At 45.3% G+C, this 11680-nt stretch overlaps 1 protein-coding gene across 1 annotated transcript; it reads left to right on the plus strand.

Moving 5' to 3' along the window:
- Window positions 1-532: 532 nt before the first annotated feature.
- HSBP1 (heat shock factor binding protein 1) lies at window positions 533-4868 on the plus strand. Its single transcript, XM_027977670.2, has 4 exons — window positions 533-634; window positions 1184-1250; window positions 1719-1839; window positions 3352-4868. The coding sequence occupies exons 1-3, from the start codon at window positions 590-592 to the stop codon at window positions 1835-1837; spliced, it is 231 nt and encodes a 76-aa protein (XP_027833471.1). The 5' UTR covers window positions 533-589; the 3' UTR covers window positions 1838-1839; window positions 3352-4868.
- Window positions 4869-11680: the final 6812 nt, after the last annotated feature.

Here is an 11680-nt window from a genome sequence, read left to right on the forward strand (position 1 = left end):
TTTGTTAAGAGAACAATATTCGGTTAAGTTTGGTGTGTCAACCCCACAAAGTAAGTGTATCAGCCATGATGATAAATTAGTGGAGCTTTCGCATAAAGCAGCTGTTTAAAAGATGTTGGCCTCCACACAGAGAAAGTATGTCGTCTTTCTGCCTAAGTGCAAAAGAAAAAAACCCTCCACTGAAAAAGTGTCAAATTTGCTGGCTGTTTTGAAATTTTCAGTCGCGACAGAAAAGTCTCAAAGTCTCCTGCCAGAAACAGACACCAAACACAACTCCAGATCCAAGCCTCACAGCATGTTTCACCTTCTTCCTCCCGGGGCGGGGCCAGGAGCGGGGCGCGGTCGGGGCGGTGGGGTGGGCGTGGCTTATGGAGCGGGCAAGTGCTGGGCGGGGCCTCGCCTCGGAACCGAAGCGCTCAGAGACAGGCCCTTCCGGCGCGTGACGCGAACTACGGCTCCCAGAATGCCCAGTGGTCCCGTGAAACTGGCCTCGGTCGTCGCGAGAAGTAGTCGCTGGGGCGTCTGCGCGAACAAACGGAAGTATAGGTGAAGGTCTGAGGCAGCCACCGCCAAGCTGGGCACCGGGGAGATGGCCGAGACTGACCCCAAGACCGTGCAGGATCTCACCTCAGTGGTAAGGGGCGGCTGTGCTAGACGCATCCGAGGCCGCTGCCACCCCGGGCGACTCCGGCAAGGCCCACGGACCGAGGCGCCTCTCCGCGGCCGCGCGGGGCGGGTCTCAGGAGGCCCCGTTTCTGAAGGCTTTGCTGCCGCGGCCCCCCTACCTTGCCTGCCCCAGGTCGCTGTCTGTAGGCCTCTCACCTGCTGACGCGCCAGGGTCCCCCGCCCCATTCACTCTCGGTGACCCCCGAATCCCGCAGCTCCCATCCCAAACCACTGCGCCCCGCGCGCTCCACCCCAAAACACCCAAGGTGTTGGGAATCGCAGAGGGTCCAGAAGGGAGGGGGCGTCACCAGCCCCTCCCACCCCACCCCCGCCCCAAGTCTTATTCGCCAGTTGGAGAAACTGAAACCCGGACAGGGAGATTGAAGGCCACGGAGCTGCGGATAATTGGGGCTGAACCCGGGGTCCTTGGTCTCCCCAAGGGAGCAGAGCTTCTACCCTGATCCCGTGACAGCGTCTCCGGGGTAAGCGTGGGGTGTTGTATTTTGTCCTTTCACAGGTGCAGACACTCCTACAACAGATGCAAGATAAATTTCAGACCATGTCCGACCAGATCATTGGAAGAAATATCCTTTATTTGTAGTCAGTCTCTAGTGGGTCATTGGATCCCATGTTTCCAGATAGTAGTGGCGATAAGTGGGTAGTTTGCAGGTCAACTTCCACTTGTCATTTATCCGATTTTTTTTTTTTTTTTTTTTTTTTAGTGAGCTTAGGTGCACACTTTTGAGAAGTACTGTGCAGAGATCTAGAGATACAGCTGAGCTAGATCCCTGGCAACAAGGAACTTGCAGTCTGTCGATAATATTATCTAGAGTGGTTGACTGTGAGCTAAGCATTTCATGTGTAGATCTCCCGTGATCCTCACCATCACCTCAGGAACAGGTTGTAGCAGATAAAGAGTCGGGTCTTAGAAAAGTGAAAGAACTTGCCCAGGTCCTTTCACAAGACTAACGGCAGGGCTGGGATGTGCTCTAAGCCATGGGGGAGGGAGATTAAGAAGTGGAAGCTCTCGCCCTTGTCTTTAACTTCCCCACTCGATGACATGAGCAGTCGCATTGATGACCTGGAGAAGAACATAGCAGACCTCATGACGCAGGCCGGGGTGGAAGAGCTGGACGGCGAGAACAAGATCCCGGCCACACAGAAGAGCTGAAGGTGAGCGGAGGGAGGGGCAGGACCCTGGCACAGGTCCCTGTGACTCTGATGTAGCTGGACTCCCTCTAGGTCTGTCCCCCGCCACGAACCAGCAAGCCTCCCCTTGTTGTTGCCCCTGGGGACTCCAGGCTCTGAATTGTTCATGCCAAACTAATTCCTTACGAGGAGTATATTTTTCCCTGTTTTTATCAGTGAAACCTAGATTACCACTGAGTAACATTAGATAACACTGAGTTTATACCAGTACAGCCAAAACAAAAATGTATATTTTGTTGTCCTGAAAATTCGAATCACTGGCAGATCTTCCAATGGCTTTTTGGGGGATTTTTGTTTGTTTAAGAGAACACCCACTTTGCCACCTTCGTAAATGCCATAAGTTCTAGGGATTCTCTTGCAGGAACAACCCCTGCACGAGGTAAATGCCAGGACGAAACTGATTATGTGTGATTTAGATGACCTATACTATGGCCATGTTAACCCTTTATCCTAGAGTTGATTTAAATTTCCAGGGGAGAGACTAATAATCAAAAAGAGCAGTTAAAGCAAGATAGCCAGACGCATAGGTGACCGCTTTAGTCTCGCCATAGTGGATTCCTTCATGGTAAGCCTTTTCTAGAGTGTGGCGTTTACCTCATTAGAGCCCAGAAGTCGTTTTTAAACTCTCTTTGCACTTTTAGCATTTTGTTATTGTTGTCACTGCTGAGTTGTGTTTGACTCTTTTGTAACCCCCGGACTGTAGCCCACCAGGCTCCGCTGTCCATGGGATTTCCCAGCTAAGAATACTGGAGTGAGTTGCCATTTCCTTTCCCAGGAGAGCTTCCTGAGCCAAGGATTCCTGCATTGCAGGCTGATTCTTTACTGCTGAGCCTGGGGGGGAAGCCCTTTAGCATTTTAATTTCCTGTAAAAAATAAAGTTTACTGTGAATGTTTAGGTAACTAGAGTACCAAGCAGAATATACCAGAAAAGACAACAAATTCTTTTTTTTCTATTCTGAGCATGTCCTGGCTAGACCAAATTATAGATAACTATGAAATACGGGTTGCTTTGAAGTCCAAGAAAATAAATAAAGGTTTGAGAAGTAAAAAGTCTTAAATTTACTGTTACAGTAGATCGGGTTGTTGCACTGTGTGAGTGAATCACAAAGTTGTCTTTTGTGGTTGTCACCTTGCTTCCTTGTAGTCTTGGGCAATGTCCATCCTGTCTCAGGAGCTCCTCCAGCTCTCATGCCATCCAGCCGTCACAAATCCCATCAAGTGAATGAGAACACCCTCTCGAGCTGCAGGATTGAAGAGTTTCAAGTGACAGGCATAGTGCTAGAAAAGCAGTGGGAGCAGGAAACAGAGTCACAATTAACTTGTTAATAAAGGTTTTTATTGTAGTTTTGCTAGGATTTTATGCAGACAAAATATTTAGTTCAAATGAGGATTCTGAAAGGATTTTTTGTTACTAATTCTATATATTTTATTTGTCCTTAATGAATAGCACATTGATGGCTTTTCCTTTTTCAACAGGTTGCTTGTCTTCGCTGGAATCTGGAACACCTTTTTACAAGCCCAGAGAAGACAGATGGCTTTTTCAACTAACTACTATGTGTAGACAGGTTTTATATTATAAAGTGTGCGTTCTTCTTACCACATACTATAGAGTTAGTTTATGGAGTGACTTCCCTCCCCTGCCCCCCATGTCTCCTGAACATGGTGACTTCACATCTTGGACCTTGGTCAGTTGTGCTATTAAACACTAAAACTTTGGCAGTTCCTGCATACAGTTGTCCAACTTTTTAGTGTATTTTTGTGAGGTTATTTTTTTTCCTGTCATTCCCTGTGTAGTAGTTGCTGTTTGATAGAAGTTTCTGCGTGATTTTTTATTAGACATAGAGTAAACTCTTGGTTACAATTAGATTTTGTGAAGTAAGACGTTTATAGTTAAGGGTCTTTGATTCTCAGAGTAACCATTGAGTGAACACCAAATAGTGTGTTGGTAATACTTTTCAAGTGGTTAAAAACATTTAAAATTGTGTATTTGGAATATCTGTCACTACTCTGTTGCCAAAACTCAGAACTGAACCACGATCTTATATCTGAGTCCCTGAGGTCAGAGGCCACAGTAACTTAGAGTGACCACTGCCACTTTAGTGTTAGAATTTTTAAATACGGAAAACAACAGAGTTGCCTGATGTGATGAGGCTTTCAGTAGTTAGAGTTTTGCATGAGATTTGAATTCTTCAGTCAGACCCTACATTGTCCATTCACAGTTGTTACCATAGGAAATCTGGCAGGATTGTACAACTCAGTTACTCCCATCTTTTGAGCTACTGGCCGGGAAAAGAAGCAGAAAAGCAAAGCGGACCGCATTAGGCCCATGCCGGCTGTTGGGCTAGAAGATGATAAGTAGCTTGTAGTAGGCTTGAGTTTTTAAGAAACACTGCTTCTTAATACTGTTTCCTACCTGAATTTAAGCAGAATAGTGGCTTTATTACTGATGATGCTGCTCAGCTGAGTGTGTCAGGAGTTTTGATCCTGGAGGCAGTGTAGACGGGAAGAACCGCGTGAGTGTCGCAGCAGGGTGATTTTGTAGAGAAAATGGAAGAAGTTGAGGAGTGAAGTAGTGTTATGGAGAGGAAAGCCCATAGTCAACACAGTATGATTTTTTTAAAGTTTCCTATGTCACCAGTCTTAATTGTTTGTATTGCAAATGTATAATAAGATTAAGGAACAATGTGTCCTGTTTATAAAGTATCCGCGGAGCACAAAGGATTTGATTTCTTCTGGACAAGATGGATTCCCCGCTGTTAGCACCAGGCTGCAGAAAGTCCTTCACGGGGCTGGTGGGTCCTGCTCTGGGTTTGGCCCTGAAAGCCCAGAGCACAGTGGGACGGGACGGGAGCACATGCAGGTGCTTCCAAGCCTGGGAGATGGCAAGTGGGCAGTTGGGCATGAGGAGCTGGCTTCCTTAAGTAACAGAAAGTTTTCAGGGGAAACTCCCCTGACCAAAAATACCTGCCATGAATAAAGGTGCCTGAAATCCTGCTGTTGATGCTTCCTTTTATGTCACAAATGATTGGTTTTCTGAGTTTTCATACCATTTTCAGGTGATCGGCTAGAACTTCTGGAACGGTTCAGTACCAACAGCCAAAGTGGGGACAGACGGGAGGTGCTGGGGAGACAGTGCTGCCAGAAGGGAAGGCTAGGCTCGCAGCCACGACAAAGGAAAGTGAGCATCGTTGCTATGGGGACAGAGTCCAACAGACAACTCACAGTGAACCTTTTAAAATCCTGTCTGTGCACTGACAGTTTCCTATATGGATAACAGTGTTCTTTTATTTTATTCTATAGTTTCTGTTTTATTTAGATTAAAATAGAGGGGTTTTCACAGCATGTTGTCAGATCTCACCCTGAATATTCGTAGCTACCAGCACCTGTGAAAGCGGTTGTTGTAAACCATGGTGCTGTGCGAGCATTTTGTTTACATTACTTGACTTCATCCGCATGACAGCCCTAAGTTAATTTTTATCTGATCAGCCCATTTTAAACAGAAGAGACCCAGTGCTGGGCAACAGTTGACCACACAGCTGGAAGCAGGGACCCTGGAATCACCACTGACAGCTGTCCGCCCAGGTAAGACTTCCAAGTTGTCTCAGCCAGGCTGTCTGGGAATGAAAAACCTGCCACCTCAGTGGATCTTGAAATTCAGTTTTGAAAGGCTAATTTCAGTTAAACATGACCTAAATTAAATAACAAACATGATTGATGTGAATTTTTATTCCGAATTAGAACTCTTCAGGGCTGTCAGAAATGCGCTTCTAGACTAGCGTCTTTTTCTTCCCCCTGGAGAAGTTATTTGACAGCAGCTATAGAAGCAAGCCAGTTTCCCAGGCATGTGCCCTGACAAACCACAGGGAGTGCTGGCTCCTGGTTCTCAATTGTCTCCTTGCTAGCACCCCCCAGCATTTCTCTTCCTCTAACATTATCCCTTGAGACCCTCTCCTAATGCCCTTTTGGCTTAAGGTCTTATCAAGTCTCTCAAAGAAAACAATGAGTTCAGCAGCATTAAAGTTCCCATGCAGTATCACCTACAACATTGGGCTCCTTCTAATGATGTTAAGCATCTGCATTTAGCTGTAGCTTCTTTAAAACTTTGAGTGAATGAGGAAAGGTGGGTATGGTATGTGAGTCATTGCCTGAAAACAAAACCAGAGCAATGGCGACTGGTCACACTCACCGAACTCCCAGATGACTCTGGAAATAAAGGAGTTTGTCTCCATAAGTCATGTCAACTCTGCTAGAAAAGAATCTGCTCAACCCTCACACACAGGCTTCCACAAAGTGAGGTTAGGTTCTGGAAGCTCGGACAACTCTCCAGTACAGAACTCCTATTCCCAAGGGGCCCTGGCCACTGCTGGGAAATGGAACATTCCGTCACCCCCTGATGCACCTGTGCTGATGCAGACTATGTACAAACTCATGGGATGCTCATGGCTTCGTGATGATCACCTTGGCTATGTATCTACACTTTCCTACATTGTGGATGTAGTTTGACAAATGATTCCTAGCAAACGTCTGCCTTCTAGATGGAACGGTATCATTTCCCAATCAGTTCAGTTCAGTTCAGTCACAGTCGTGTCCGACTCTGACCCCATGAATTGCAGCACGCCAGTCCTCCCTGTCCATCACCAACTCCCCGAGTTCACTCAAACTCACATCCATCCAGTCGGTGATGCCATCCAGCCATCTCATCCTCTGGCATCCCCTTCTGCCCCCAGTCCCTCTCAGCATCAGAGTCTTTTCCAATGAGTCAACTCTTGGCATGAGGTGGCCAAAGTACTAGAGTTTCAGCTTTAGCATCATTCCTTCCAAAGAACACCCAGGACCGATCTCCTTTAGAATGGACTGATTGGATCTGCTTGCAGTCCAAGGAACTCTCAAGAGTCTTCTCCAACACCACAGTTCAAAGGCATCAATTCTTTGGTGCTCAGCCTTCTTAACAGTCCAGCTCTCACATCCATACATGAATAGTTAAGCTTAAATTTCAGGATTGAGCAGTTTGGAAGCATTTAGCTGCAAAAGGGGTTTTGTGGTCTCAGCAGCCCCACAGAGAGTGAATTCCATGCCCACAGGACCAGCAAGGACCCAGAAAGCCCCTCCCAGGTGAAGCCCACAGACAAAAGAACACCCTTCTCTTGTCTCTAAGACAGGAAAATCCCTCCAAGTTCCTGCCACCCAGGCCTCAGCTCTTCAGAGCACTCAAAGGTCACTGACATCAAGAAGTTTTACAGCTGCCATCTTTGTCTCCTCGACCCTCAGAAAACACACCCCCAGACCACTGCTCGTGATTTACTGCCTCTTACCTTTTATGCTTCACTGACTACACTAAAGCCTTTGACTGTGTGGATCACAGCGAACTGTGAAAAATTCTTGAAGAGATGGAAATACCAGACCATCTTATCTGTGTCCTGAGAAAACGTTATGCACATCAAGAAGCAACAGTTAGAACCCGACATGGAGCAATGGACTGGTTCAAAATTGGGAAAGGAGTATGTCAAGGCTGTATAAATGTCACCCTGCTTATTTAACTTTATGCAGAGTACATCCTGTGAAATGCCAGGCTGGAGGAATCACAAGCTGGAATCAAGATTGCTGAATCAATATTGCTGAAATAACAACCTCAGATATGCAGATGATACCACCCTAATGGAGAAAGCAAAGAGGAACTAAAAACCTCTTGATAAAGGTTAAAGAGAAAGCTGGCTTAAAACTCAGCATTCAGAAAACTAAGATCATGGCATCTGATCCCATCACTTCATGGCAAATAGATGGGGGGTAAAAATGGAAACAGTGAGAGACTTTATTGTCTTGTGCTCCAAAATCACTGTGGACAGTGAGTGCAACCATGAAATTAAAAGACGCTTCCTCCTTAGAATAAAAGCTTTGACAAACCTAGACAGTGTATTAAAAAGCAGAGATACCACTTTGCTGACAAAGGTTCATATAGTCAAGGCTATGATATTCCTAGTTGTCATATGCAGATGTGAGAGTTGGACCATGAAGAAGGCTGAGCACTGATGCTTTCAAACTGCGGTGCTGGAGAAAACTTTTAAGAATCCCTTGGACAGTAAGGAGATCAGTCAATCCTGAAGGAAATCAATCATGAATATTCATTGGAAGGACTGATGCTGAAGCTGAAGCTCCAGTGCTTTAGCCACCTGATGCAAATAACCAACTCTTTGGAAAAGACCCTCATGCTGGGAAAGATTGAGAGCAGCAGGAGAAGGGGGCGGCAGAGGATGAGATGGTTGGATGGCATTATCAACTCAATGGACATGAGTTTGAGCAAACTCTGGGAGATAGTGAAGGACAGGGGAGCCTGGTGTGCTGCAGTCCATGGAGTAGCAGAGTCAGACACGACTGAGTGAAGAACAACAACCTTTTATGGGTCTTGGGAAGTTGCCATCAAAATCCAGCGTTTCCAGGAAGACATTTTAAATATTAAATATAAAACTATAGACCTGTTATGGAGAAGAAAACCAGTTAATTTAATAGGCTGTCATCACAAAACATTTCTGGAAATTTAAAGAATATGGTTGTTTCTTGTAATGATACATTCTCCTGGTAATAGACCTCTTGACTGATTCTGTTCCACAATCCTGCTGAGACAAAGGACAGGCCCAAATTCTCTGCAGAATGGAAGCCTCAACTGGCCTGCTACACAAATTGCCAGGCTGCAAAACAGTGTTCCAGAAAGAAATCAGACTTGCCCCTTGATAGGCAGACAGTTCTTGATCAACTCCTCTCAGTCAGAACCCATGATCCCTGGACCCATAATTAAGAATCTTAGAGAAAAGGACCGCTCTGAAACTAGCTGAAAAATTGCACTGTCTTGCCAGCAGAATTTCAGAAAGGTTGCTGATTATCAGGTCAGCCTTGGGGGTCCATGAGCCCTCATCACCTTTGATTATATGAAACATCCGTTTCGCCAGCATCGCCCACAGGAAGTACAGTGGGATTCAGTGGATCAGTCTCATTCTCTCGAGTGCAGACAAGGCTTTGAGATGACCTGTGACTCAGCCTCGTCCTCCCCAGAAGGAAAAGCAGTGCCTCTGGCACAGCTGAGCCAGTGTTTCTGGAGTCCCTGAGAGTATATCCCCCCCAGGAACTGCCAGACATTTCTTGGGTATATTATCCTAATCTGTATTCCAGAACAGTTCTGGATGAGGTGTGTGAGTAATACTTTAACTGGGGGCTGTTTGGCAAGTTTAGAACATAAAGAATCTCTTTGTATACTCAGTGATCTGGTGTTAGTAGCTCAGTCATGTCCAACTCTGCGACCCAATGGACTAGCCCATCAGAGTTTTCTGTCCATGGGATTCTCCAGGCAAGAATACTGGAGTGGGTTGCCATTCCCTTCTCCAGGGGATCTTCCTGACCCGGGGATCAAACTCAGGATCTCCTGCATTGCAGGTAGATTCTTGACCATCTAAGCCAGCAGGGAAACCCTGTGATCCAGTAAATTGGACGAGAATTCTTTTGACACAAAAGCAGACCCTGGGGTTGGGGCCTGGCAACCTGAGCTTTTGGTTTTGGTTGGTCTTTTGTTGTTTGTTTGCGTTTTTAACATCTTTGGTCAATTTATTTATTTATTTATTTTGGTCAATTTATTTTTAATTGGAGGATAATTGCTTTACGGTGCTGTGTTAGTTTCTCCTGGACAACAGCATGAATCAGCCATAAGTATACGTGTCTCTCCTCCTTAAGCCTTTCTCCCACCACCACACCCAACCCTATCCAGCTAGGTCATCACAGAGCACCAGGTTGAATCAGCCTGAGTTGTAACATGACCACCAGGAGACTCTGAGCCCCCTCAAGGATGAGAACCAGGGCCCTCGGGTGCCAGCTGATGGCTTTGGGGGATCAGACTAGTCTAAACACAAGAAGTCCCTGGAGGATTAACATGCAGATTCCTGGGCTCCTCTTCTGTAGAATCTGATCCAGTACATGTGGGACAGGAGCTGGGAGTCCATGTATTTAATCAGTTCTCCAGTTATTTATTTTTTTATATTCTTTCTTAAACTCAGGAAAACACTACACAGAGAAATGAGGTGGCAGGGAAAATATTCACACTCAGGCCGGGCCAGTCCTAAGGTAATTTGAAAGGAATTGAGTCTTAATTACCCAGAACATCAGAGCATGGGATAGAGCATGACCTTTCCGGCCCTGTGAAATGAGGAGCTCGCCCTCCAGCCCAAGGAGCTGAGCACGAAGAGCCCGCGCTCCACAAGGACTTGAAGCACTTTAAATCAATTTGCTTCTTATTAAGATGCACTTCAATAAGAAATCATTTCAACTCTTAAGCCACAAAAGGATAGCCAGTCATTTAAAGCTTCCTGAGTGCTTCGGTTGATTAAAAAGCTTTTAAAGAGTATGGTAAATATTTTACCAGGAGGATAAGTCATTCAATAAGAAGATTATTTATTAAAAACTAGTAATTTATTTAGTTCATATATCTCTATTTTCATGGAAATGCATTCTTTCCATCTGGGCCTACTTTTCTACTCCCACAACATTACCCTGTGAATTGATCATTCTGTAATACACAAATACATTGAAGTATAATTTAACTTGTGAAAGTAATGAGATTGTACTAATAACAAGGCATATCTGTAAAATTACATTTAAAAAGAACTCTTGGAGAGTTTTAAGCATAGTTTCATGTACTTAAAAAGATCATGTTTGCTATTTTGGAAAAAGAATGAGTTTCTCGTTTATCATCCATCCTGAAGGAAGTAGCATGGCTGTTTTTCCTTCCTATTGATAAGAAGGTCCAAAACCAAGGATTATATTCAGTACCTACGGTCAAATATTTTATTTCAATAAAAAAAATTAGAATAGTTTCCGTTGCAAGCAATGAGTAAAAATGGACTTAACAGTAAGGATATTTAATGATCTCATAAAAAAGTCTGGAGGTAGGCAGTTCTGGGGATGTGTAATTTATCCCTTCCACACCGGCCAACTCCAGGCTGGCTGCCCTGTTCTTCTGACTTCCCCATCGTCCTGATGCAATATCTCCATGCAGCACGTCTGGGGACCAACCAAACCCCCCTCCCAAAACCCCTTTTCCCTGTCCCTTTCTTTTGTGAATGAGTCATGTCCTCTCATGAGATATGTTGAAATCCTGCCCCAGGACTTCAGAGTGTGACCTTACTGGCCAGCAGAGTCTTTGCAGATGTCATCAAGTTAAGATGAGGTAATGCTGGGTTGCGATGAGCCCTAATCCAGTGACTGGGGTCCTTTGAAGAAGAGACACAGCCAGGGACACAGACACAGCGTCCTGTGATACTACAGGCCAAGACTGGAGTGATGTGTCTACAAACCAAGGAGTACCAGCTACACCAGTAGCTGAGCGAGAGGCCATCCTTTTATGGCTTAAGAGTTGAAATGGTTTCTTACTGAGGTGCATCTTAATAAGAAGTAAATTGATTTAAATGTTCAAACAAATTGATTTAAAGTGAAGAGTGAATGAGGGCTCTTCACTCTCAGCCTCTTGGGCTGAAGGACAAGGTCCTCACAGCCTCCAGAAAGGAACAGCACCAGGACACCTTGATTTGGGGCTGGCAGCTCACCTTCCTCTCTGCCTGCATCTGCCCTTTGTCCCCAAAGCTCTGAACCCTCCCTTCTTCTCCAGACCTCACTGACTCATTCGGGCTATCTCTGGGTGCCTGGCTTAGCATTTTATAGTCGGCTTTTTAAAAGAAATCAAAGCTAGCATATCAAGGGTTAACTTGCTTTCATGAGATTAACATTTTTGTTTTCATAAGTAAGAAAAATGAGATTGCTCTGGTGCTGG

Source organism: Ovis aries, chromosome 14 (assembly GCF_016772045.2).
Source record: "Ovis aries strain OAR_USU_Benz2616 breed Rambouillet chromosome 14, ARS-UI_Ramb_v3.0, whole genome shotgun sequence".
Lineage (NCBI taxonomy): Eukaryota > Metazoa > Chordata > Mammalia > Artiodactyla > Bovidae > Ovis > Ovis aries.

Coding starts and splice junctions, on each gene's coding strand:
- HSBP1 (XM_027977670.2), top strand. CDS start 590: ATGGCCGAGACTGACCCCAAGACCGTGCAGGATCTCACCTCAGTG. Junction 635..1,183: donor TGCAGGATCTCACCTCAGTG/GTAAGGGGCGGC, acceptor GTCCTTTCACAG/GTGCAGACACTCCTACAACA. Junction 1,251..1,718: donor CGACCAGATCATTGGAAGAA/ATATCCTTTATT, acceptor TAACTTCCCCAC/TCGATGACATGAGCAGTCGC.